At 41.3% G+C, this 25,437-nt stretch overlaps 1 protein-coding gene across 5 annotated transcripts in view; it reads right to left on the minus strand.

Moving 5' to 3' along the window:
* Positions 1-25,437, minus strand: part of Ppfibp2 (PTPRF interacting protein, binding protein 2 (liprin beta 2)) — a 135,605-nt gene that overhangs the window by 33,248 nt on the left and 76,920 nt on the right. For 4 of the 5 annotated variants that reach the window (XM_013028790.1, XM_013028785.1, XM_013028788.1 and 1 more), the window contains 3 exons: positions 24,730-24,816; positions 19,741-19,854; positions 8,343-8,474 (listed from right to left, as the gene is read on the minus strand). In XM_013028790.1, the coding sequence (XP_012884244.1) occupies positions 8,343-8,474; positions 19,741-19,854; positions 24,730-24,816 (333 nt within the window). Of the gene's footprint in view, positions 1-8,342; positions 8,475-11,933; positions 12,129-19,740; positions 19,855-24,729; positions 24,817-25,437 lie in introns of those variants that run through there. The other variant, XM_013028789.1, reaches the window with a different exon arrangement.

The following is a 25,437-nucleotide window of genomic DNA, read 5'->3' on the forward strand; positions in this document are numbered from 1 at the left end:
TGACCATGTCCAACATCATTGGATATGCAGTCTAGGTCATATGTTTGGACTTAAAGCAGATTCAGAATCCTTTTCTAGGAGGATTGTTGGCTCTCTCTGAGAGCCAGAATATGGGGAAGGGTCTTCTGTTCTGCTTAAATCTTCCCAGGGTGTTTATTTTGTCCACAGAGGGCATCATGTCTGCTGAGGACAAAACTGGAAATGTGTAGGATACTACTGCCTGAGGGCTGCCACCATGGGACACAATGCAGTTCAGGCTCTTGTGACTTCTCTGGCACATGGCCCAGAGGTTGTGAAATCACCCTAATATGATTATGTGGGAGATTTTTTCCCCCTGGAAATACAAATGATGACGTAATTGTTCATAATAAATGGAAATTTGTTCTTTGTTTTGTCCCTGGGGATAAACCTCTTTCAACATAAAGTTGTAGGGACTCCTTCCCATGATGCTATTTGGAAAAAAGAAAGACACGTGAAATGAAGTCTAAGAGAGGAAGTAAATTCTGAATCATCTGCCTCATATGCCTCAAAAGACCCAGGACTTTTCCTTTGTGTCTTTTTCATTTGTGTCCTTTGGCACAGATGTCCCAACACTCAGAGCATCTGACCTGCTTTGCTTCCAGCTATGGGAGAAATAATTGTCACTACCTGTCTGGAGGCTGACCCTATCTGCTCAGACCTTACTTACTGGGGTTCCCCAGAATTCCCCCTCACATCTCTAGAGGCCTGAGTGAGTCCAAGCTGTGCTTCAAGGTAATACTAGATCCATGCTAAACCACATCACTCTGTTCCAGTTAGGAGAAACCCCAGCCCTCCACCAGTAAAATGGCCCCCACACACATGCTCTGATATACTTAAGTGTGGTTCCTACAGGTGACCCCTCCCCAGGGGCACAATCCTGGCTGCAGGGCTGGGGCTCGGCCACGCAGTCACCAGCCACCACCTCCTCCTTGGGGTGGTCCCTATTGAGTAACAGGCGGGCTTGAATCTGCCTGTGGATGTCCAGCTGCAGCCTACACATCTGCTCTTGCAGCTCACTGATCATATTCAGAACAGACTGTGGGAAGGAAGAAAAAGGAGAGAAAAGCACATGAGGTCAGTGAGCTCATAGACACAGAACTCCTTAGGAGAGTGGCACAGACGGAAGATGATGTGCAGAAGGTGAGCATGAGGGCTCCAAGGCTCCCTCTCTTCACAGGGACTGTAACACACAGCCTTTGGTATGAGGTCTGTCCCGTCCTTGGGCTTGTCTTATAGTTTTTACAACATTTCCCTCACTCCCACCCCAACAGCCCCTTTGTGCCATATTGGATGACCATTCCTGAGTGTCAACATCTGAAGTACACAGTCTTGATGATTCTTTCATCTGAGCAGGAAGAACATCAGAGGCCAGATGTTCAGTGGAGACCCACAGAATTAGATAGCACATTTCTCCATACATGTCTATGCTACCCATACTTCTTGTCCAAACCTCAGATGTGGTTAATAAGGTATATTTACCACACTTATACATGACAATGGCCATATCTCTGAACTCATTCAGGTGCCAGTTGGCCTAATTCAGCCTTTAACCTGTATTTTATGTCTTGTCACAAGACTATCCTAAGAAAGGTTTTTGAAACCTCACTGAAGTATGGGTCTGTCCAGTGCCAGTGTGTCACAACAAGTTACATGATAAGCCATGACAATTAGTGCAGTCCACTTTAGCTTCCATTTTCCCATAACCCACTAGAAGATTGACCCCCCAAATTCAATAAATCAGAGTCCATCTAATTCTTTTTTTAAAAAAATGCCATTTTGAAATCCAGAAGAGGACAGTTTGAAAGTTTCCAGTTTTCCAGCAAGTCACTTGATTTCCTGATTCCTTAAAATTCATTTGCAGCAAGCACTCTGGAGGACTGATGTCCTAAGTTTTGCACTTGCCAGAGGCAGTTAGAGAATTAAGTCAACACTTTTGACTCTCTAAAAACACTCTTTTTTTTTTTCTTAAAACAAGGCTTTCTATTGTCTTTAGCAGGTCATTGGTTTGGGCTTTGCCCTTCCTGGTACTGCTCATGCAGGTGCGTATTCATTCCCCTTAGTCAGAGTCCTTTATATCTTCTATACGGGCCCCTTAGAAGCCTGGCTTCTGTTGTGGTACCTCTAAGCCTTCCCTTTTTTGATGGTCTTCTTTGTAAGATGGCACAGTCGGAACTAAATTGTTTTTAGCAGTTCGATAGTATTGAGTCTTTTCTTCTAGAATTCTTAGCTTTTTTATTTCTAAACTTTTTTAAAGTGCTCAGCTGTTTATGCCATTTTTTCCTTACTCAGTTTCATGAACTTTCAAATAACAATGCCCACTTGTTCTCCACACACCTACCCCCTTTACTTCCTAAGTCTGTGTCTCCCTTTGCTCTAAAATGAAAGCCAGCCTAGCAGTTTTCCCAGTTTTGTTTTCTAGCCTCTGAATAGACTGTAAGCAAGTGAGAAAAACAAACAAACCTTTCAAATACTTCAACTGGATTCAACTGGAGATTTTTAGGTGCTATGCAGACAATGCTTCTCCCCTCCTTCCATTACTGCCCTTCATGTGTACTCACAATTTGAAGATGTGTATCCGGAATGCATCTATTTTCCTCCCTCTGCTCAGTGTGAGCATGTGGTGCCCGCCAACACTGCTGAGTTGCTCTCCTTGTTCTCTGCATTATGTATTCATTATATGTTCCTTCAGCTGGGCATTTAAATTTAACTTTCTAATACTTTACCTCCAGGACTTGCCCATCTCCTCTCTTACCAGGTCTGTTTTTCTTTTACATGACAGACCCTTCAGTCATACTGTTGTACTCTTGGGTCCCTATCAGGAAGTTCAGGAGACATTTATAAGGTGGTAATGGTAGTTCTATGTTGTAATCTCAGCTTACTTTGTTTATTAATTCTGCTCTGCCAACCATCAAAGTGCTTTTTTAGGGTTCTTTTCCATTTGAAATATTGAGCACCTCCCATAATCACAGTCTTTCCCACCCCTTCTGACCTGCTAAACTTGTTCACAATTATCTTTAGTTCTTTCTCTTTTCCTTCATGCTGGGTTTAATACTAGCCCAGCCCTCTTCTCCCCTACACTCTGGGTATGTAACCTCTATGCTCTGTAGAGGGCAATTTGGAAATATATCACAATTTTAAATGCATGTACTCATCTACTCCATTTCAATCCTCATGCCTGTGTAAAGTTATTTACCATAGCATCATCTGTAATTAATAGCAGTATCTTGGGGAAAATTTAAATGCCCATCAGAGAACTGGTTAAATGCATTATGACATAGTCAGAAGAGTGGAAAATATATAGATGTAAATATGAACAAGGAAGTGTTTTTTTTTTACTGTACTTGGTATGTTAAAAGCTCTGGCATTAGTACATTTTTTTAAAAAAAGAAAAAGCCTATTTTATAAATTTGACAAAAATAAGAGAGAGAAAGAGAAAGAGAGAGAGAGAGAGAGAGAGAAAGAGAACATGAATTTGCCTGTCCATGCATAAGACAACTCTAAAAGGAAACTAAATAAATTGATGGCATTGATTCTGACTGCTGGCTGAAGGTCAGGTGTACAGGATACCTTTTGTTATAAATCCTTTTGTATTTTTGACATATTGAGCATATATATATATATATATACACATATATATGGAGTATATTACAAACACTAATGAAAAGACAAATTAAGAAAATGATAACAAAAATTATAAAGCTCTCCTCAGCTCATCTCTAAGCAAATAAAGCATTCTCAGCCTTCATTTTGTGGTCTAAAGACATCATTCTCATTCCAGTTCAGAAATCAGAATCCCTCTCTTCAAAGATCCAGACCACAGGAGGAAATAAGTATGTTGTAAGATACTCCATGTTCTGCTAAGAAATCCCAAAGATTCTTTCCAGTTGTCTCCTTGTTCATATAAATCCCCACTCCACTGAGATGACTCCACAACTGGCATGTCTTAGATCCTACTCCTCTTAAGCTTCTCTGGGAATTATTCTCAGTACCCACCTGGTTTCCAAACAAGACCCAGCTGCAGGCTCCCTGAAGCTCTAGTGCATGGGGAAACCCTTCTCCAAGATCCTTCTGATCAATAGGCCTTTAAAATGTATTTGATCTAGATTCCTTTACTCTAGATCTTTCTTTCACATCCAATCATCCTAATTCTGCTGTGTCCTTCCCATGTCAATCATACATCTGCAATCCTGCTTTTCAGGAGTAAGTCTAATTGATTTAATCTTGGGTACACTGCCATGATTCCAAACCATTGCAGAAGGATGACAGGAAAAGGTCAAGCAAACAGGAAGCCAGTGTTCACCACATCTCATAGGGACCACTGCCAACCAACTCCTGAGCAAGACTGGCTGCCAAGAAAACCTACCTCCAAGTCCTCATGTCTTACCGAAGGGCCTCCAGTAATCATGTCTACAACTCATGATAGGCAACAGCACAATGGCTTAGGTCTAATTAGAATAGAGCAAAAGGAGCAACCTGTAGTGTTCTTATTAACAGTAGCCTCTTTTTGTCTTCATTTAAACATAAAATAGAATTTAAGGATAAAATCTAAACTAGGCTAAAACTAAAATTCCCCAGAAGGCTCATGGATTAAAGGCTTTTTTTTTTTTTGCCAGTACATGATAGGATTTGGGGAGGTGACTGGACCATGAGGACTGACTTCATCAATGGATTAAAGCATTGATAGATTCATAATTTGATAAGCTATTGAAAGATGATAGAAATTAGGAGGAGGAGTAGGGTTGGCGTAAGCCTGTCCCTTGCACTCAGCCCCTTCTAATCTCTTAGCTTCAAGTTTGAAAAGAGATAAGCAGCCCACTCTGTCACGTGCTCTAGCTACTACGATGCTCTAGCTCACCACAGGTCCTTTGCAATGGAGCCAGCTGGTCACACACAGAAACCACTGAAACTGGGAGCCAAAGTAAATCTTTCCTCCTTTAAGGTGATTTGCTCAGGCATTTTGTAATAGTGACAAAAAGGTCACTAAAATAGGAGGTATATTTCAGATCTGCTATCTAACAACCATCAGTCCTTGGGCTAGATACATTCACTGGGGGAGAAAAACACAAAACATACCCACTTTAGGAAGGGAAGTAGCATTCCATTCTTTTGCAGGCAATTACAACCTTAGGTGACCTGACCTAGCAAAATGTCTCACTCAGAATAAACATTTCCATCATGTGACAACAGTGTGGTTTAAGGGTGCTCCAGAGAGCTAAAAAGAGTGGCAGAGGTCTTGGGCATATTAGCCAAAAGAATGCTCAATTACAAGAATGAAGAATTTATTTCAGGTCATGTGGCTGTTCACCAATTAGCACAGGTTTCAACAGCCTACCAAATTCTTCCACATGGAAACCTAATATTTGTACTAGCAACAGGGAAGGGCTGACAGCTGATAGGAGGGAGGTCAGAAGCTCAGGATCTATGTTACCTCATGCATGAGAGGCCTCTTGGAAAATAACAACACAGACATAAAAACAATCCTTCAGAAAAGAGGAGGGATAGAGGGAAAGAAGGGATGGGAAGAAGCAAGGGAGGTTAAGAAAGAAGAGGACCAGGGAAATGAAAGCAATTGTTCTAGGGGCCTACATCCAAGAAGCAGGAGCTCTCCTTCCTAATATAATCCCTGCAAAGGGACTGAGTTGTTGTGGCTCAGCACTAACTGCTTTCTTCCACAGATGGACTGTCACTCCCAAACACCACATGTGTGATCCCAAGAGTGATGTGTGCAGGCACATGACTCAACTGACTGAAGGAGATGCCAACCTGGGGATTTTGCTGGATTCTTTGAGGAAGAGAATCTCTTTAAAAGCTGCCAGACCAGCAGGATATGTGTATACAACTACAGACAGCCATCTTTATCACTGGCCTTCCTGAGAATAAGGACCAAGTGATATAGTAAGACAGATTTTCAGTGATCCTGTGATACTTCCTGGGTCCAGTCATAATGGATACTAACTCTTGTTTATCAAGCTGTGACACAAAATTTTCTTTCCTCCCTGTTTTTGTTATATACATGGTTTTGAGCTGAGTCTCTGTTACTGAGCCTTCTCCCAGAGCTTTGTGAACTCTGCCTCCAAAGACCTAATCTGCTCACATGTAATCACATCTTAGAGCATTGGTAAAATGACTAAACCAGGTGAAAAGTCAATGGTTTGCCTTAGATTATTTAAGAAATGGCCTATTCAGTTTATACTTCACACAGACTGGTCTGTATGATCTGTCTGACCTTCACAGTGTGTGAATGACATATCTAAGTATACATTTCCATTTCTACTATGCTTAATAACACAACCAGGGAGTTACCCATAAGACTCGCTATTACTGTGTTCCACAGTAAGCTAAGGGCTGCATGCACAAGACCTCATTTACTCATCAGAACAATGAAAAAGTAGCAAGTATCACTAGCCATGTCCAATAGAGGAAGAGACAGAGACTTGAGGGGTTAAATCATGTGGCCAGGAACACAAAAGCTAGTGAGTAGCTGAGCTCAGGTGAGCTCTGGAGATCTAATGGAACTGCACTATCACCAATGGAAGCTATTGCTCTCCCCCCAAGGGAAAGGCCTTCCTTTCAGCAACACTACTTTCTACTAAGAAGTGCATTTGCAAGAGCAATAGAAGGAATGTGCCCCCATGTAAGAACTGGCCACTAGTATTTCTCTAGCAAGCCAAAATATGACAGGTATCTATGCAAATAATCATGGCACTTATCCGAAAGGAACAATATTCATATTTTGAATTTTGAAATGCCTAAACAGGGGGAGATCAAGATAAACTAAATATCCACAAAATGCAGAACACTATGAGAAGTGCTTAATTCTTAAAAGTTTTATTTGGTCCCTACCATTCTACCCATTTTAAAGATTAAAAAAAATTAAATTCAGAGAGAATAAGTTACAAATTTGTCCAAATTTAGAGTGTTAGTGAGCAGATGGGTCAGTAAGTGAGTCGAGGTATTTCTAAACCTACAACTTATCTTTCACATCTCACCATTCCAGGTACTTTGAGGTCAAAACACCCTGCTTGCTCTCAAGTAAAGGAGCTCTAAGCCTAAAACTCTCTAAGTACCTATAGAAAATGGAACAAAATCAAGAAAACATTTTTTTGGAAAGGGCATGTGCATGGGCTCACTTTCATGAGCCATCAGGAGCAAAACAACATTGAATCTCCATTGTTATTGTGTTAAATGTACCATGTGATTTTATTTTTGGTTGTTGTTGTTTCCTTTATATGTTCTTTCCCCTATGGCATATCCCTTGTTGTCACTGTACTTGATTTTGGTACCCTGCATCTTGTACATACATATGTCTAATCTGGGGAGGAGAAGGGGAATAATAAAACACTGAAACAAGGACACAAGATGACCCATTGCAACAAGAATACCCAACAGGACAGTATATTGGAAACGATCTTGACAACTTCAGGCAGCAATGGGGAGAGGAGTATGGGAGGTGGGGAAGGGAAGGGACAGTGGAACAACAACAAGGAAAGGAAGGGGTGCAATGATCGACAAGTAATATACTCATTGCCTTACTCATGTAACTGTAATCCCTCTGTACAACATCTTAACAATAAAATAATTTTAAAAAAGATTCCACCTCTTTCAATAGAATACATGTCAAAAATGTCTCTAGTGAGGTACCAATGACTCATGTCTATACGCTTAGCTATATATGAGGCTGAGATCTGAGGATCACAGTTTAGAGCCAACCTGGGCAGCCAAGTCCTTGTGACATTTCTCTCCCATTAACCAGCAAAAAGTTAGAAATGGAAGCATGATTCAAATGGTAGAGTCCTACCCCTAAGCAAGCAAAACAGCTGAGCTAGATGAGGCCGTGAGTTCAAGCCCCAGTACCAGTGTGTGCCCTCACCACAAAGTACACACACACACACGCACACACACACACACACACACACACACACACACACACCGTCCAGATTACTTGGATAAAGTGATAGCCTACTGGAAGGCTGATATTACCCAGTGCATTGAATTCTCACAGATCTGTGTCCTCCATGTTTGTTTGAAACTTTCCTTATTTCTGCTTCCCTTTTTCATCCTTGTCAGCACTTTGAGAAAAAAAATAAAGCCTTAGAGCCAAAACTGGGTGGTTTGAACATTGCAGCCACAGCAAAACCTGATAACTTGGTATTAGCCGATCATTGTGTCTCCAGTGCGTAAGTATTTCTGGCATCTGGCGGCTGCCAGGATTAGGGCTGACCAGATGGCCTTGGTCCATAGTAGGACAGCTTTGTCCCATAGGTTTGAGCTTACAGTAGTGAAGGTTTTCCCACCCACCAGAGTTTGTGTACCACATTCACCTCTGCTTTTCTCTGCTTTTCCTCTTGCTCTCTTTGCTCCTTCTCCATGCCAACTAACTTCAGCTTCAACTCAGATACTTCAGTCATTAGATCAAGCTTCTGGGTCTCAAGAGATGTACGACTTAGCAGCTCCTGTAAGAGAAACAGATCTTAAAAACCATAAACCACCATGGCAACAAGGACAGCTACAGCATCATACATAGCACAGAAGCCATTATCTAAGTTGTGTTCTGCACAGTAAAGAATGTATGAAGAATGCTGCAAAAGAGCCACACATCTGTCATGGATGGGCCTGAACTGACTCTGGATCACTCAGAGATAGCACAGTTGCTGACAGCCACTCTGCATTGAAAGACAAATTACATATCTCAAAAAACACCTTCCCTCATAAGATAATTGTTTACTATTTCCAAACTGATGAAATGAATGAATAGCCTCAAAGAACCAACTTTCTCCAGCTCTACTTTTAAGGCAGAGCATCAAGTTCTCTCTACCAGAACACACACAAAGTAGCTTAGGTTAACACATCCAGGGTACAATCAATGCTCAGTCCACATATCTCAATGTAAGACTACATTACAATGGATCCAGATGGAAGTCAGGATATAAAGTGGATGTTCAATGAGTAGTATTTGGATGGTAATATAGGAATCTTATTAGTGTGTTAGCTGGATATTTTCAGATCTTTACCAGAATTACAATTTAGCCACTGTGAGTTATACACAGGAATATTATTCCTTCCTGATTGTGAGGGGAGATCAGGCAGGTTATTATTAGTAATCTATTATCTCTCTAACAGTGACTGACTTCAATCAGAGAGCTCAGACCCTTGATACCAAACCTGATATAAATATACATGCTTACTAAACATTTGTATTTGGAATATAAGAAGGATACAGAGAAGACACTTGTGAAGGGGTACTAGGTAGTAAGAAAGATCTAAATAACCAGAAGGGCTTCTCAAAATTTAGGGCAATGCATTTTTCCATTTGCCAAGAGTGATGATTCTCTGATGGCCAAAATCTAGGCAAAAGGTAGACTTTGGTTACACAGGTCCTAACACAGAATGCACATGACAACTAGAGAGTAACAGACCAAAGAAGCAGATGGAAAAGACACAATATACTGATATGGTCTGAATATTTTGTATCTTCCTGGGTTATGCAACCTGTGCATATGAATGTTGAACTCTACATTCCAACCCAATAGCTCTGATTTCAGAGATTTAGAACTGTCCTCAGATCATAAATCAAACCACACAGGCCAGAGAGTTTTACTGCTAGTTCTTGGAAAAGTTGGTGATAAACTATCAAACTGAGGGTGACGGCTATCTTCAAGTCCATCGACTCAGCATAATGAGCTCCCTGAGCCCTGGGCAGAGGCATCCAGTCCCTTCTGGCCCAGCCAGATTTGAAGTTGGCTGACAAGGCAAGGGCAGCATGGTAGGGCACCAGAACTGCAGGCTACTTGGCCACAAGGAGTCAGACAGGTAAGTGTGAACAATGGAACAGAGAACTTGAATTTTTTGGTTGCCTCTGCTGATCCAGACACCAGTGGATGCCTTTCTATACATTTTCCTAATAAACCCTCCCAGGGATTAGCATCCAAGTTCTACAAATGAGTGAACAGGCCCTGAGAGAGTAAGAAAATCTTCTGGTCAATGATACACACTAATTATGAGTAGAGTTAGTTTTCAGATCAAGGCAGCTTTGGCTCCAGAACTCATTTCTGTCTAATGTATCACAATGTTTCCTCAGCACAGAAAAAAAAATGTTGATTTTTTTTTTTGGTCAGTCATAGGGCTTGAACTCTGGGTCTAGGCACTATCCCTGGGCTCTTCAGCTCAAGGGGAGTGCTCTATTGCTTGAGCCACAGCACCACTTCCGGTTTTCTAGTGGCTTATTGGAGATAAGAGTCTCATGGGCTTTCCTGCCCAGGCTGGCTTTGAACTGTGATCCTCAGATCTTAGCCCCCTGAGTAGCTAGAATTAGAGGCATGAGCCATCAGCGCCTGGCCATTCAAGAATTTATTTTTTTCTTATGTGGTACTGAGGAATTGAACCCAGGGCCTCATACGTGCAAGGCAAGCACTATACCACTGAGCCACCTTCCCAGCTCCCCGTTCAAGAATTTTTAAAGAAACAGAAGGCAATCAACAAATATTCACAATAATCCCAGGAAATGTCTACTGAGGTTTCACTGAGCACATGTTATTTTTTATTTACTAGGGGTACTGATGCTAACGCTATGCAGGCCACAAGGTTCTGAAGCTGTTCTCCCATAGGTGTAGAGACAGAAACAATGACTTCTCTTGATGCCAAGTATCTGGATTTTTTAAGATGCAATCTTCCTCCCCTTCCATAACACCTGTTCTCTTCTGCTCTTGTCATCCTCCCCCCCACCCCCATATCATTCTCTATATGTTTCTTTCCTTCATCTACTTGCCTGGTTCCAACAATGATTTAAAGAAGTTTTCAAACAAGTATTTCCAGTTAAAAATAAATAATAAAAGTTAAAGCTGTTAGAAAAAAAGAAGTTGAAGCTAGAGTTACAAATAATAGAAAACTGTGGAATGTATTTATATGTGAGCTTCCTAGATGCCAGTGCAAAGAAGAAAAGGAGTAATTACATAAATCAGGGTCCATAAGAACAATTACTTCAAAGTAAAATCTATAAGAAAAAAAATCTATAAGACCTCTTTGTTTTTAAACACTTACCAGAGGCCAACACCTAGTGACATGACAGTTGGAAACAAAAGCACTGTTGGTTACTTAAGTATGATACAGTTTTGACTATTTCTTAATATTCAAGATATTTCACTGGTGGAATTCAAAGAAGTCTCAGAATATCTCTCTCTTGAAAGCTACATCAACTACTCTATATCCATTCTTGCTGTTTTAACTATCAGGTTGTACCTGGTCACACCAATGTTCCAACCAAAAAAGGGAATATTGTAATTGGTTTCAATAGTCATCCAAATTAGTCATGTTAGTGTTTGAATTGGTCACACTAACAGTCCAAGTGGACATTCCAGTTGGATGTACAAAAATTTTGTTTACAAACCTGAGATTCCTTCAATTATTATAGTTTTCTAATAATAACATTTTTACCTACTCTCCCCTATCTTGTATCTATTAGATTCATTTTTACCTTTTACAATCATTCCTCCCTTGTCCTGTTCCACAGTTTCAGTCTGTGAACTCAAAAATTTGTCACTCTTCAACAGGCTTATCCCAATCCTGTTCTACTTCCCCATCCCACCACCTAGCAAGGCCACTGAATATTATTATACACTAGAATCATTAATATGCATGACTTGCTAGGAATTAACTACCCTATATCCTCAGTTGCTCCATCTACTTCCAAGCAGTGTCTTGGACTGTGAACAGTCAGGCTCTTTCCAATCATCTCAAATAGAGAACACTCTGCTCCTATAAACCCGGCTTATAGAAACAAAGCGTGGACTTCAGCACTTTTGGTCTCCATCAATCATCCACATTTGCCTGGTCATGAGGCAGCATCCCCAAATATCTAGAACTAAGACAGTCTCCCACTTTCTTTTTGTTTTCAGAGCAACAGCTAGTCTACCTACTTTAGGTGCTGGGCGTCTCCTCAGGAGCTTCCACATTGTTCTTAGTGACTTTTCTGTTCAGCATCCACTCATTGACCTGCTCAACTTCACACTGAACTCAGCTCCCAGGGTTTTGCTTCCTGTTGCTTCAGCTTCTCAGCCACAACTTGGTCTTGGTCTTTATCCAGAGAGATGTCTGCTCTGCTTCTAAAGCTTCAACCCTGAAATTCTCTACTCTGACAACACTCTTTTGACCTTTCAACTGTCCCACTTGCTCACTCAACCTCTAATTTCTACTGTGGCCACTAGTTACTCAATAACTCCCTGTTTTCCTGGTTTATCAACTCCCTTAAGCAGTAGTTATCTCCTTGTCCACTGTATACCTGAAGGTTAGTCATTTCAATTGTATTAATACCTACATTGAAAAACAATCCTCTGCCCAATGCCCCTTACCCCAGATCTGATGGGAATCTGTTTATCAGAGCCTATTTTAATCAAATCTTACAGACTTTGGTTTATATCTTTATTCCACATAGCTTGAAAATTGCTAAGGAACATCATTTCAACACCAATTCACACTGTTTAATTATAGCTTATCTCTGAACACAGCCTAGCAGAATTTGTATCCTTCTCTCGCTGATTCCTTCCAGAGATTGCTCTGAACCTTTACTCTTCTCAACCCTTAAACCTTATGATGCCCTTTCTTCTTTTCAAATAACCTATCTTAGCACTTAATGAAAAGATTTTTTTTAAACCTGCAAATGATTCACTGCATTTAAGTTCTACTTCTAAATTTCCTAGAATCATCTCATTCAGATCTCAATCCCTGTCTTAGGGAAAGCCAATACAGGGCTCCTTTCCAGGCCTTAGTACCACAATCACAGATTGTTGTCTTTTCTGACAGGTTCTCTCACTTTTAAGAATTATTTCCAGATTATATACAAAGTTTCCAGATTACACATGAGAAGCATACACAGAATTCCTTCCTCAACTTCCCTGTCTGACTGACCTTCCTGCCTCTGGCCATTCCCATCTCTATACGCTTCAGAGATTCTCGCACATCTGGATGAATCATGGGTTACCTCCACTAGGTAGCCAGTAGTCTTTGGCTTTGTTCCTGATTTCTGATTCTGATTCTCCTTCCAACTGGTAACTCAGAAGGACTCCCATTTACATAGCTCTAGCCTCTCTCTCACCTCTGCCCTCTTTAAAGAGGTTCCCACCAAGCTCTGTACAAGTCTAGGGTAGGGCCATCAATCATCCACTCTGACAGGCATTTAATCTCTCCCTCACCATCAGCTCTCATTCCTCAGGCTATAAACAAGATCAAATTTCTGGCATTCTAAAGAAACTCTCTTGACCTTGAATGAGCTTCCAGTTACTACTTTCAGCCCCCCAAATCTCTCTCTCTCTTCTCTCTCTCCTCTCTCTCCTCTCTCCCCCTCCCCTCTCTCTCTCTCTTCTCAGTCAGTGAATGTGTGTTTTTGTAACCTAGCTCCTGCCCTTCACCTATATAGGGCAGGGCACAGAAATAGTTTCGCTTCCTGGATCCATTGTCCAAACTTTAGATGCAACTTATACTTCTCCTCTTTTACCAATTCTACTTCATTAATCAAGTAAAAACTACTCTTTGCCATTCCATCTTTCCTGTGCTAGGTTTTCCTGATCTTCTGCCTTGCTATCATCTTTGCTGGCAGTTTTTATTCTGCAAAACATCCTTGGATCCCTAGCTCTCATTGCCAAGGCTCGAATCATTTCTAGAGGCAGTTTACTTGTCTAAGCACCAACATCTTTGCTTGGCAAGGCTTGCCTTTCTCAGACATCCTGACCTTTAGGGTAGGAACCTAAAGGTCTTTCTCAGAGAGAACCTGAGTATCTAGAGTCCTGGAGCTCACATGATGGGAAGAGGAGGTAGCAGGCTAAGGATAAGGAACAATGTTTCATAAGCAGAATTCTGTTTCTTCTTATTATTGTTTCAAGACTGCTTGTATTTTAAAGGACAGAGGACAAGAATGAGATAGGAAGGGACATGGAGGGCTTGGCCTCAGAACCAAGAAAGTAGACCAAGAAACTGCATATTTAAGCTTTAGATTAAAAAAAACAGTGGATGGAATGATCATTCTCCCCTTTCATTTCTCCACTATCACTAACCTCTTCCAGAAAGACAGACAAATGGTCTTTCTTAGAGATGAAAGAAAAGTTTACATCTCAGAGAAACCCACCATTTCCTTTTTCCAAAGCTCAGGTTCTGACTGGAGCTGATAAAAAAGAATTTGCCTTTCAACCTACTCTCGTCTTAAAGGGGGCACATCTTGAAGCAATTACCTCCATTTTAAAGTGTGGAACATGACCCAGGGAGTTACTGGCCAATAGCAGAGAAGTGCAGCCAGCCTGGCAATCTGAAACCAGAATGAAAGAATGGGCTATGGAAAGACATGAAAGGAAAAATATGTCCCTTTGCCCTTTGAAGTAAAGGGCCTGGGTCTTGCTGGGAAGCCAGGCCTGTGAGTAACACTCTGCAGAGAATGGTGTTTACAATCAACTTGAGTTTTATTCCAGACTCAGTCCCCACTAACTGAAGGGATTCATCTGTCTGAACCTTGACCTTTATCTATAAAGAATAATAGTAATGTATTAGTTGAGTCTTACTGTAGTCTAATGACCCCAACACTAAATAAGTTAAATTAGTTATTTGTTCCTCATCAAACTTCCAGAAGGAGATTTAGGGAATATTTAGGAAATGCCTATTTTCTTCACTTATGACTGAAGTGTCTCACCTCAGATAGATGTGTGCACCTGACAAATCACAAGCATTCTTCTGCATAATGTTTTCTTTGAGATGAAATTACCTCCTTTATCAGTCAGGTAACAGGCCTATTTCCTAGGTCCAATAACTCTCTGCTCAGTGTCTTGACTTATATTGGCTACTGTGTAATAGTGTGTTTTAACAAAACTTGTTAATCATTTTACAACTCTAGAAGGTAATAGTTAGTCAACATAGAGTCCTTATTGTCATTGCGCTTCTCTATAAGAAACATAGGTTTATTGACCTTTCCAGAGAAATGGCCAGTTGTTGCTCTATAGAAATTCATGTCCACTCACTCTCAACCTCATACAAGTCCCACTTCCCACATCATACCTGAAAGGTATCCAGAACAACGATGCTGCCTAAACCCTGGAGCTCTAGATCAGATGGGAACTTGAAACACAAGCTACTATTATCCAAGGAGTTTCACAGTAGAGTAGTATCCTCCCAAAGAAAGGGAGGCTTGTGGCCTATCTTCCTCTCCAATACCACCTTGTCCTGCCTTCCTTTACATTGAATATCCTTTCTGTTCTTGGGGTTGACCCTCTCTCTAATTGGCCAGTCTCTGTAAATGCTCTCTCTGGCACCAGCTGTATAAAACCTCTGATCATTTGTAAGCCCTGGTGCCTTCCTTGAGAGGATCACCTCTATGGAAAGAGACCAGTGATTAGAAGTAGGGGGCTCATTGCAAAGGAACTAGCTTCACTATAGACAGCTCAAGCCAGCAGCTTTAGAAATACACCAACAGACCCAGAGGAATCTTCCCCTGTGAAGCAGAGATTTTGCTGTCAGGGTGGTGTGAGCCATCATGAGGAGGTCTCTGGTCCATGCCTATACCTAAAATACAACTCTGAGCCCTAGGCTCTGATGACCCCAGCATGCAGCTGGACAATGCCCATACCGGCTTAAGGGCCAGAGAGGAATGACAGTCATTGCATTTTGAGCTCTATACACAAGCCCACAATCTCGGATCAATGAAAACAAACTCAGGCTATCTACCTGTTACAAATCCATTTGTAGATTTCTTGAGAAATGTCTATTTATTTGTTTAATGGTGGTACTGGGCTTTGAGCTTCTTACTTATTACGTAGATACTCTACCCTTGAAGCATGTCCCCAGCCCTTTTTGCTTTCATTATTATTATTTTGGATAGGTGCTTATGTTTTTGCTAAGGCCAGCTGGGGCTGTAATACCCTTACTCCTTCCACACAGCTAGTGTGCCCTACCATGCCCAGCTATTGTTGAGATAGAGTCTGGCTAAGTTTTTGCCTGGGCTGGCAAATCACAATACTCCTAGTTTCAGCCTCCTGAATAGCTTGCAATTATAGGCATGAACCACTGCACCTGTCCCCAGAAATATCTTTTCCTAAATGGGAATGTTTCCTAGGTAACCAGGCAGGCACCATGAGTCTGAGATCAAAACTCTGAGAAGATACTTCTACATACAGCCTTGAGAGATACTCATTGTTCCCTGCTTCTCATCCTGCATTTGGCAGAGGGATGCCAATGAGGACTAATTATCTTTAAAAGCATTTACAGGGGCTGGGAAGGTGGCTCAGTGGTAGAGCACTTGCCTTGCATGCATGAGGCCCTGGGTTCGATTCCTCAGCACCATATAAGCAAAAAGAAAAAAGCCGGAAGTGGTGCTGTGGCTCAAGTGGTAGAGCGCTAGCCTTGAGCTGAAGAGCTGAGGGACAGCGCCCAGGCCCAGAGTTCAGGCCCCATAACCGGACCAAAACAAAAAACAAAAACAAAAACAAAAAAAAGCATTTACAAATCTATGTGCTACTCATGTGGACCTGCTCCTATGTGGATATGTTTGATTCTGGTTTTCCTTTCTAACATGAAGAGAGGTCTTCATGTTTTGTCCTACAGTCTGGATGAGTTAATGTACAGATAAACTACATGGAAGTTGAGAGATTAGCACTAAACAGGGTCTGGGCTAGACTAGGCTGAAGGATGTTTGGTTCATGAGTTGGATGAAAGACTAACTCCTTCCTCTCAACTTCCTGGAGGGAGGCTAACATTAGTCATGAGAACATCTGTGGGGAGAGATAGCTCAGTGGGTATTTCAGAGCCTAATGAAAAGACTGGACTGTGGTTAAGTCCCACATCTGGTTAAGTCCCACAGGCTATTCCATTCAGTGGAAGGGGTAAGGTATAAAGCCGAGATTGCAGGGGGAGGTTTGTGAGGTTTGACTCACAGATGAATCTTCTGTAATTTATACAGTATTTTTTGAAATTGCATTAGTTGCCAATATTTTTTAAATAGTTTTAAATCTTATATTGTGGATTTCTAACTTCTTCTGGAAAAGAGGACTATCTAGCATTACTGTGTCCACACAAGCAGTTACTTAAGAGTTGAGTAACAGCTGGTGCCTTTAGGTAGGATGCACGTGGTGTGCAGGGTTATCAGGATCAATCAGCAAAACAAGGGGAAGCACTGCATCTACAGGTAGACAGAAGGGCCTGCTGGAGACAGGGAAAGGATCTCATTCACAGCAATAGACCAAGCTTGACTCAGGGTAAGAATGGTCTCTGAAACTGACAGAAAGGGGCAATTGTTTGTGTACATTCTCTGCTTCTTGGCCATGAGTCACATCACCAGCAGAAGCCAAGAGCCCTCCAGCCTAGAATACCTCAGCCAGTTTGGGCAAGTCTCTGCCTGCCCCCAGTTCAGAGGACTCATTCATTCTCCAAGCTACAAATATCAATCGATCAGCACTATGGTGCAAAAATCAAGCGGGAAGAAATAGCATGTTCACTGAATGTGAGCTGGGAACTCAAATATATATATATATATATATATATACATTTGTATATACATATTTGTATATACATATATGTATATATATGAATGACACAGGCAACGCCTGAGTGAAAGTGGAAACTCAAATATGCCCAATGACTTTAACTTGCAATTTTCAAGAAATTTTACCCTTGGGGAAAGATTGATAGAAAACAGTAAAAGCTTATGGATGCAAAAGACAATTTTCAGTTTCAAGAAGGTTCAGGTTCAAGAAAAAAACCCGCAACTTGTAAATACTCCATACTCCAAAATTCATCGGGTCACCATATCACCTCTATGGAATTACGCAAACCATGCCTCATGTTTCACAGCACACAGAAATTAGATTTACAATAACTGGGGTGTATAGGATCAAGAGTCTAAAAATGCTGTCTATGGGATCATGAATACTACTAGCCTGTTCTGGGTGGTGCTGAGTACCTTCTTCAGACTCCTCATCATGGAGACTCTGACTACAGAGCAGAAACACTGCCACAGAGAAATGCAGAGCAGTCTGAAAGAGGAGGCAAAGCCAGCTGGTAGGCAAAGAATGCAGGCATTACAATGCAGCCATTCTTAGACACCAGCTTCCTGAAACATAAGCCTTCTGATATTTTTTTATATTCAAACTTTTGTGGTCTCTTTTTGGATTATTTGCAACACTCTATATTCCTCTTCTTTTTCCTTCCCATACCAAAGCCACACCTTATGCAGGTGTGGCTAGAAAATATAGTCTAATGGATCATTTTATCCCACTCTGTGAAAACACTTTCCTGCTATTTGAGGGATTTTTCTCCCCATCAGATTGATTTTTCCCTCCCTGGGTCTTCCAAAGAAAGATTCAAAGACACCTATTGCTGCTTGTAATTTTCACAGAATTAAAGCAAGAGAAATGACATACAATCTAAATAGAAAAATCAAACAGAGCCATGAATTGGATATGAATCAGTAATATAAAGATCAAAAACAAGCAACAGTCTCTGAGCTATTATAACAAATTTTTATGAAGGCATATGCATAAGAATGCTGACTTGCTTTTTGTTTCCTTTAAGTTCTTCAAATGCACTCAGCTCCCTCCTACCCCCTCTCCCCCAAAAAACCTTAAAAAAAAAAGAACTAAGCCTTTTAAGACAAAGGTAAAATGCTAAGCCTATATTCAATACTATACTGCCAAGAAATATTTGAACTGTAGGCTGATCACAGTTTAAAGAAAAAGTTGGAATGTTGAGCAAAAAGATTATAAAGTCATCTAATTGAATCTATTCATTTTAAAGGAATGACTTTTGCTCTCTAAATAATTAGTGAGAATCTTTTATGTGCCAAGGACCATACCAGGAACTACAAAGCATGCACACATAAACTTCAGGTATGCTTTAATTTTCAAAATGACTGCAAATGCAAAAAAGATTTAAGTAAAGAAATACTATTAGTAGATTCAATGAAAACCCTACTTAGCATCTTAGCCAATTCTGAAAGGACTTTGGCCAAAAATTCAACACTCCCTTTATAATCACTGCAACTCATTATTTACAATATAGCAAAGCAATTAAAAAATAAAGAATGGGCTTAAGTCACTTAAGATACTTATATCCTGTGACAGTAATGATGGCTACTCAAAATTTTTTAAATAGAAAATAAAAATCACTCAAAGGTGCTAAGCATACAGGTCTTGAGGATTTAGCTGTATCTCTGTGGGGCTTACTGTTTTGTCAATTGTGTGCACATATAATTATTTGTATATACATAAATATAGAAAATGTTTCTCATAGGAAGCAAGGACAGTATTATTTGAACAGCAAGGAAGAAACTATTTTCAGTGGATTTTTTCACTTTGATGTCCATTAAATGATATTATTTACATAATACTTTTTAATCAAAGAAAAATAAAGTGAGAGCAAGAATAAGCTGACAAATGGACCTTCTAAGACTCCAGATGTCTCTTAGACTATGGTTTCAGTGACAAGAAGAGGTGACATTGCACAGAGCTCAGGGCACCAGGCTGGAGAGAGTTCTGGCTTGGACATCTGTCTAACCAGCTCAACAGGTTCTTCCTCTTATTCTTCCCCACCCTCCACTCACTGTTCAGGCTGGTTTCACCTGCTGTCCAAACACTGCTCACTGAGCAGCCAATCCCTCCACCAGGCAGGATGGGAAAGTGAGCCAGGCACACAGAAAGAGACTTTCACACAGGAACCGTTTCAAGTCCAGTGCCCTGCAGATCCACCTGCCCTTACCTGTTGAAGCATTTCCTCAGCAGCATTGAGTTTCACCTGGTGTCCTTCCAGACACACTTCTAAGTCCCGAATCTTTTCTCCTTGGGCTTCTACTTGGTCTGTGAGGACACTCACCTGTTGTGGGAAATAAAGCCAGAGTTGGAGGAGCAGGAGAGTGTGAGAGGCAGGAAAGCTCCCCACTGTGCCATATCTGAGCAGTGAAAGCACACCACTGCTTCACATGCAAGGGATGGGCTTTCTCATGGCTGAGGCAGGGCAGAGAAAGTGTCCTGCGTGAAGGTAACTCCAGTTGAATTTTTACCTTACCAGGGAGCCTCCGCCACTGCCTGAATGACGTTGGTCACGATTCCTGATTTTGACAGACTCAAGAGGGAAGCACCCAACAAACAGCTGCCTCTGGGCCGGACTCCTGCTCCTTATTCCTAATAGAGCGGCCCAACCTCAAGGCATATCTCAGCTGACTTGCCAGGACTTCTGCCACCTCACGTGAAAGAACAATCTAAACCTCTATGGAACCAACCAATGACCTTCCCTCTCTCATAAGGGTGTGAGGACTGCTCACCTATCAGGCAAGTGGTTTGAAGTAATTAAAGAATGTGGGAAGTAAAAAGCATGTGTTAGCACTGACAAAACTTGGCACTAGAAGGGTTTCTGTGCCTCACAGGTCAAAACATGACTCGAAGTCATATAACACAGAAGTCACACTGCACATATGTGGCAGAAAAAAAAAAGTCATTTTCTCCTCTGAGGAAATTGGGAAATGAGATCTCTTTTGGAAATATTAGCTTGTATAAATCCATGCATTATAGCTGATTTAACTTATGGCCTATGTTCATATCACAAGGGTTCTCATAGCCTTCCCTATTCGCAAACTTCCCCAGGATCCTCCCTGTTTTTTTTTCTTGTTAAGAAATGAAGAAAGGGAATGGGTACCTACCAGAGGTAAAGAAATCAAGAGCTGGTAAATTAAGACCATCCTGGTTAAGAGACTTGGCCCTTTATATACATATTATCCTAAATTATTTCTCATGCTTTAATGGAATGATAGATGAAGCGTTAATGAGTTAATGTCAATTCGCACATGAGGGTTTAAATGAACTTTTTGAATGATAAAGTTCCCATTTGAAAATGGTTGAATCTGAATTAACTTGGCTATTTTAAGCATTCCATTTTATACTCTCAAATCATCAATGAATTATTGAAACACATGCATGAAATTGAGATGTGCTCAGAGTTCCATTTCAATCCCCAAAGGGGCTCCTTCTGTCCGCAAGGCCCATCTGAAATAACAAGCCTTTCTAAGTTCTTGCCTGTTTGTTTTTTCCTAAGCCAATATTTTCAGCAGCCCTTGCCTTTTCAACTGGCAACTCCATTTGCAAAAGTGGGATTCGAAGGGTGGTTCTGCTTCCAGGGACTCAGAGTTCCTGTTTGGAGAGGTGTCTTATGGGTAATTTCATTATGAAGATTAACAGCTCTACAGCTATCTATACCCTATCTAGGCCCAAGTGCTTGGTGGTACCCTGAGGAGTAATGCATAATCTCTAGCATTTTATGGCTCACAGATTCAATGGTGCATAAGACTCAAGACAGGGAGTCAGGGGCTTTATGAACCTCAGTGTTTACTCTGAGTATTACATGAATGGAGAAAGGTATAGAAAATTGGGGGCAAAATAAATAAAGACCCAAGAATGGGATGGGCTTCCATTTAATAAAAACAAAGGTTTGTTAAGCCCCTACTTTCATGTTAGGCATAATTTTAGGTATTGGGGATACAGAATTAAAGGTAAAAAAGGATGGAAATCTTTGCCTTGTCAAAATTAAATTATAATGAAGATATGAAAGATTTTAATTTTGTTTTAACTTAATCCTGGAAACAGAGTATTTTGTTATGCATGATTGATCTTGTTCTTCTACAAATAGACTCAGGAAAGCATTGTAGGCCAAGGACTGCAATTAATTCAATCAGACTAAGCTGCTGTGTGGATTGAGCAAGAGGCAGATGTGGCTGATCTGCCTAACCAGCTCCACCAGCCACAGGATTAGAAGTGAGCCCAGAATGGCTGCTCTGGGAGTGTGTCTGCAGACTCCAGGCACTAGGGTTGTTGGACGTGTGGTTCTAGTGGTAGAGTGGTGGCCTAGCAAGCTTGAAGCCCTCAGTTCATACCTGGAACCACGAAACCAAAATAAACAAAAATACTAAGGTCAACTTCTAACTTTGTGGTAAATAGGAGTTCCTGGTTATGTTAGAATTCTTTAAATCTCTCTTATTATTTTTTTTGTCAGTCGTTTGAACTGTGGGCTTGGGCACTGTGCCTCATCTCTTCAGATCAAGGCTAGCCCACTACCACTTGAGCTACAGCACCACTTCCGTTTTTCTGGTGCTTTATTGGAGATAAGAGTCTCACAGACTTTCCTTTGAACTGTGATCCTCAGATCTCAGCCTTAGTAGCTAGGATTACAGGTGTGAGTCAGCAGCACCCAGCCTTAGAATTCTTTAAATGAAGATTATTCAAGAATTTGGATTTTTTTTTAAGCATGGATGTGAAAGAAAGTATGATTACATAGGACTTCTTTTTTGGGGGGGGGGGAGGGAGGTCATGGGGCCTGAACTCTGGGCCTGGGTTCTGTCCCTCAGCTCTTCAGCTCAAGGCTAGTGCTCTACCACTTGAGCCACAGCGCCACTTCCAGCTTTTTTCTTTTTGCTCATGTGGTGCTGAGGAACCGAACCCAGGGCCTCAAGCATGCAGGGCAAGCGCTCTAGCACTGAGCCACTTTCCCAGCCCTACATAGGACTTTCTTTTTTATTAATTTGTAATCCCCTCTGAATAGGAATGTATTAGTTCAAACATGAAGGTTCCTGGTTCAAAATTCTGCAATTTCATACTGTTTGCTGCAAAATTCTAAACTGGATACTCTTTCATTAATCATGTCATTGGGATGGGGTTTCAAGTTACAAATCCCTGAAAACATCTGTGATAGATACCTCCTCACAACAACACTCCCCTGCCCCTCCAACACCCTCTGCCCAGCCCCCGCCCCCATGTTTCAAGGTGGCTACTCCCCTGGATCCCTTTCTCCACAGTACTGACTGCAGGGGCAATGCTCCTTTGCTGTGTTCCCCCACACTGAGCACACTCCTGTTTCAGTGTGGGCTGCACTGACTACCTCCCCAGCCTGGAATGCACTTCTCCAGCTATCTGCATGCTTCCCTCCCTAGCTTCCTCCAGACCACAGAGTTCTTACTTGGCTCTATTTTTCTCCATAGCACTTACACCACCCAAAATAGTTTGTTCACTTCTTTACTGTTTGCTCACTCTCCTTCTCTAGCTTGCTCTATACAAGAATAGGGACTTGGTCTGATTTGTTCACTTCTGTAGCCCCAGTATCTAAAGTCAGTGTTTGACAGATGAGTGGCAGATACTCAATTATTTTACCATGGCTTAGTTATTTAAAAATCAATGGCCCTGGGTTCAATTCCTCAGCACCACATAAGCAGAAAAAGCCAGAAGTGATGATGTGGCTCAAGTGGTAGAGTGCTAACATTGAGCTGAAGAGCTGAGGGACAGTGCCCAGGCCCAGAGTTCAGGCCCCACGACCAAGCAAAAAACAAATAAATAAAAAATTAAAAAATCAATGATATGAAGAAAGCTAGTCTATGAAATTGTATGTTTGATATGAGCTTATTTAAGGGAAGAAGGGCAGAACAAAAAAAAAAAAAACAGGGAAAATCTACTTCTTTAAAAAATCGTTCTTTACAAAAGCACAATGCCTGTGAGCCTCTGATCATACAAAATAATTGAAATGAATGTCAGAAAATGGAAACAAGTAGTCTTTTTTTCTTTGTTGCTTTTTGTTTTTTTGTCTTGTTTGTTCATTTATATGTCTTTGGGAGGGTAAGGGGAGGCACAGAAATGGGGGAACAAAGGGTAAACAAATGCAGCAGTGGTACTCACTGGATACTATATTGAAAATGAACTACACGACTTGTGGGTGCGGATGGGAGAGAAAAACCGCAAGGGAAGGGGTGACACTGTCCACAAAGCAATGTACTCTTTGCCTGATTTATATAACTGTAACTCCTCTGTGCTTTTATAGTAACAATTAAAAATTGTTTTTCATTCTACTATCACTGATAACTCTAATGGCCATAAAAATAGATAAGATAAAAAGAGAACAAATAAACTCTGCCACAGCACAACTCTAGTGCTACAAAATAAAGCCCACAATCTGGGGTGGATTTATCTGTCTCCTTGCATTTGACTATCAGTTTTATTTATCACCCTTCAAGCTTTATAGAAAGCTTTACATTCTCTAAATCATCAATCAATATCTGATGCTTATCAGACCTTTAGTATAAGCTAAATCCATTTAGATACTAGAGCAAAGAGTTCTGCTTTGGCAATAGACCACTTATCAGAATGCATTACTTCAGGCCTACTCAAGAACACAGCTTTCAGAAATGAAAAGGTTTGTTTGGCTCTTTTTCCATGAGAAGTTTTAGAGTTCCTCTCTTCAAAGCAAGGGAGCATCAAAGGCTTACAATCCTAGGGCATTTGGCCTCAAAGTTATCAGTGTAGATCCAGTTTAGGGCTTGCATTGGACTCTATTACCACTCAAACTTAGTCCAGCATCACTCACTCACATGTCTAATTCTTAGCAACCTGAAGCTGTAACTCCTCTCCCTTATGGGACACATGGGCTCCCAAAGGACACAGCCCCTGGCAGTCAGCCAGTCATTCCAGTGTGTAGAGACAGGTGCTTGGTAGTTGAATGATAAATTAATTAATGAATTCACAGCCCTCACTAAGCCAAGCCTAGAGTTATATTGTGTCCCACTTACTTTCTGGCTTGTTTCAGGAAAAGTCTGTTTGAAAAATATACGCTGGGAGCAGATATTTTCCAAGAAAGAAAACCCCATGATTCCTCAAATGTGGAAACTCCAAACTATAAGTTACCGGAAAGCTGGTTTTCCCATCCAGAAGAACTTACCTGTAAGATGAGGGACTCCTTATCACCTTCTAAACGGGCCAAGCGTTCCTGGTAGGTTTCATTACTAGCAGCACTGTGGTGATTTTCCTGGAAGAAAAGAGAAGAAAACTACACTTACCATGCTGGAACACACTACCAACTTCCAAATGCAATGTAAACAATTTATGAGGAGAGTTTCACTGATTCTATGTGCAAAACCATTCACCATAACAAGAAAGCACAGATTTCAAAACAACTACAAGAAGGACCAAACCAGATGCCACTGAAAGGTGTGCTCTGGATGATGGTGCAACCAGCCCTGATGACTTCACCCTTGGCCAGGAGGGCCTCCACAGAGCTCCAGACCAGCAGCTCTTGGCTTGATGGGACACGCTGGGTCTGGTTCAGCTGGAGGTACAGCCTGCCGGAGGTACAGCAATAGTAAGGGTTTTCTCTTTGAGGAGACCAGGGAGATGGTACTATTCAACAAAAAAATCTATGTGGGCACAACTGGGGCACAGATCTGGCTGTTTCCTAACTTTCATACCAATGTTGTCTAGAGCGTATCTTCCAGTTCTGAACATCACAGTAGCGTTGCGCATGCGGGTTGCCAGCTGCAAGGCTCTTCCTTGACTTACATGTTCTTTCCTACCCCAAACCCACCTGACAAGGGCTTTGGCAACCAGGCTGGCATATGGTTTCCAAAGTGCTAGAGCTAAGACAAATAGG

This window comes from Dipodomys ordii, unplaced genomic scaffold (genome assembly GCF_000151885.1).
Source record: "Dipodomys ordii isolate 6190 unplaced genomic scaffold, Dord_2.0 Scaffold113, whole genome shotgun sequence".
Taxonomy (NCBI): domain Eukaryota; kingdom Metazoa; phylum Chordata; class Mammalia; order Rodentia; family Heteromyidae; genus Dipodomys; species Dipodomys ordii.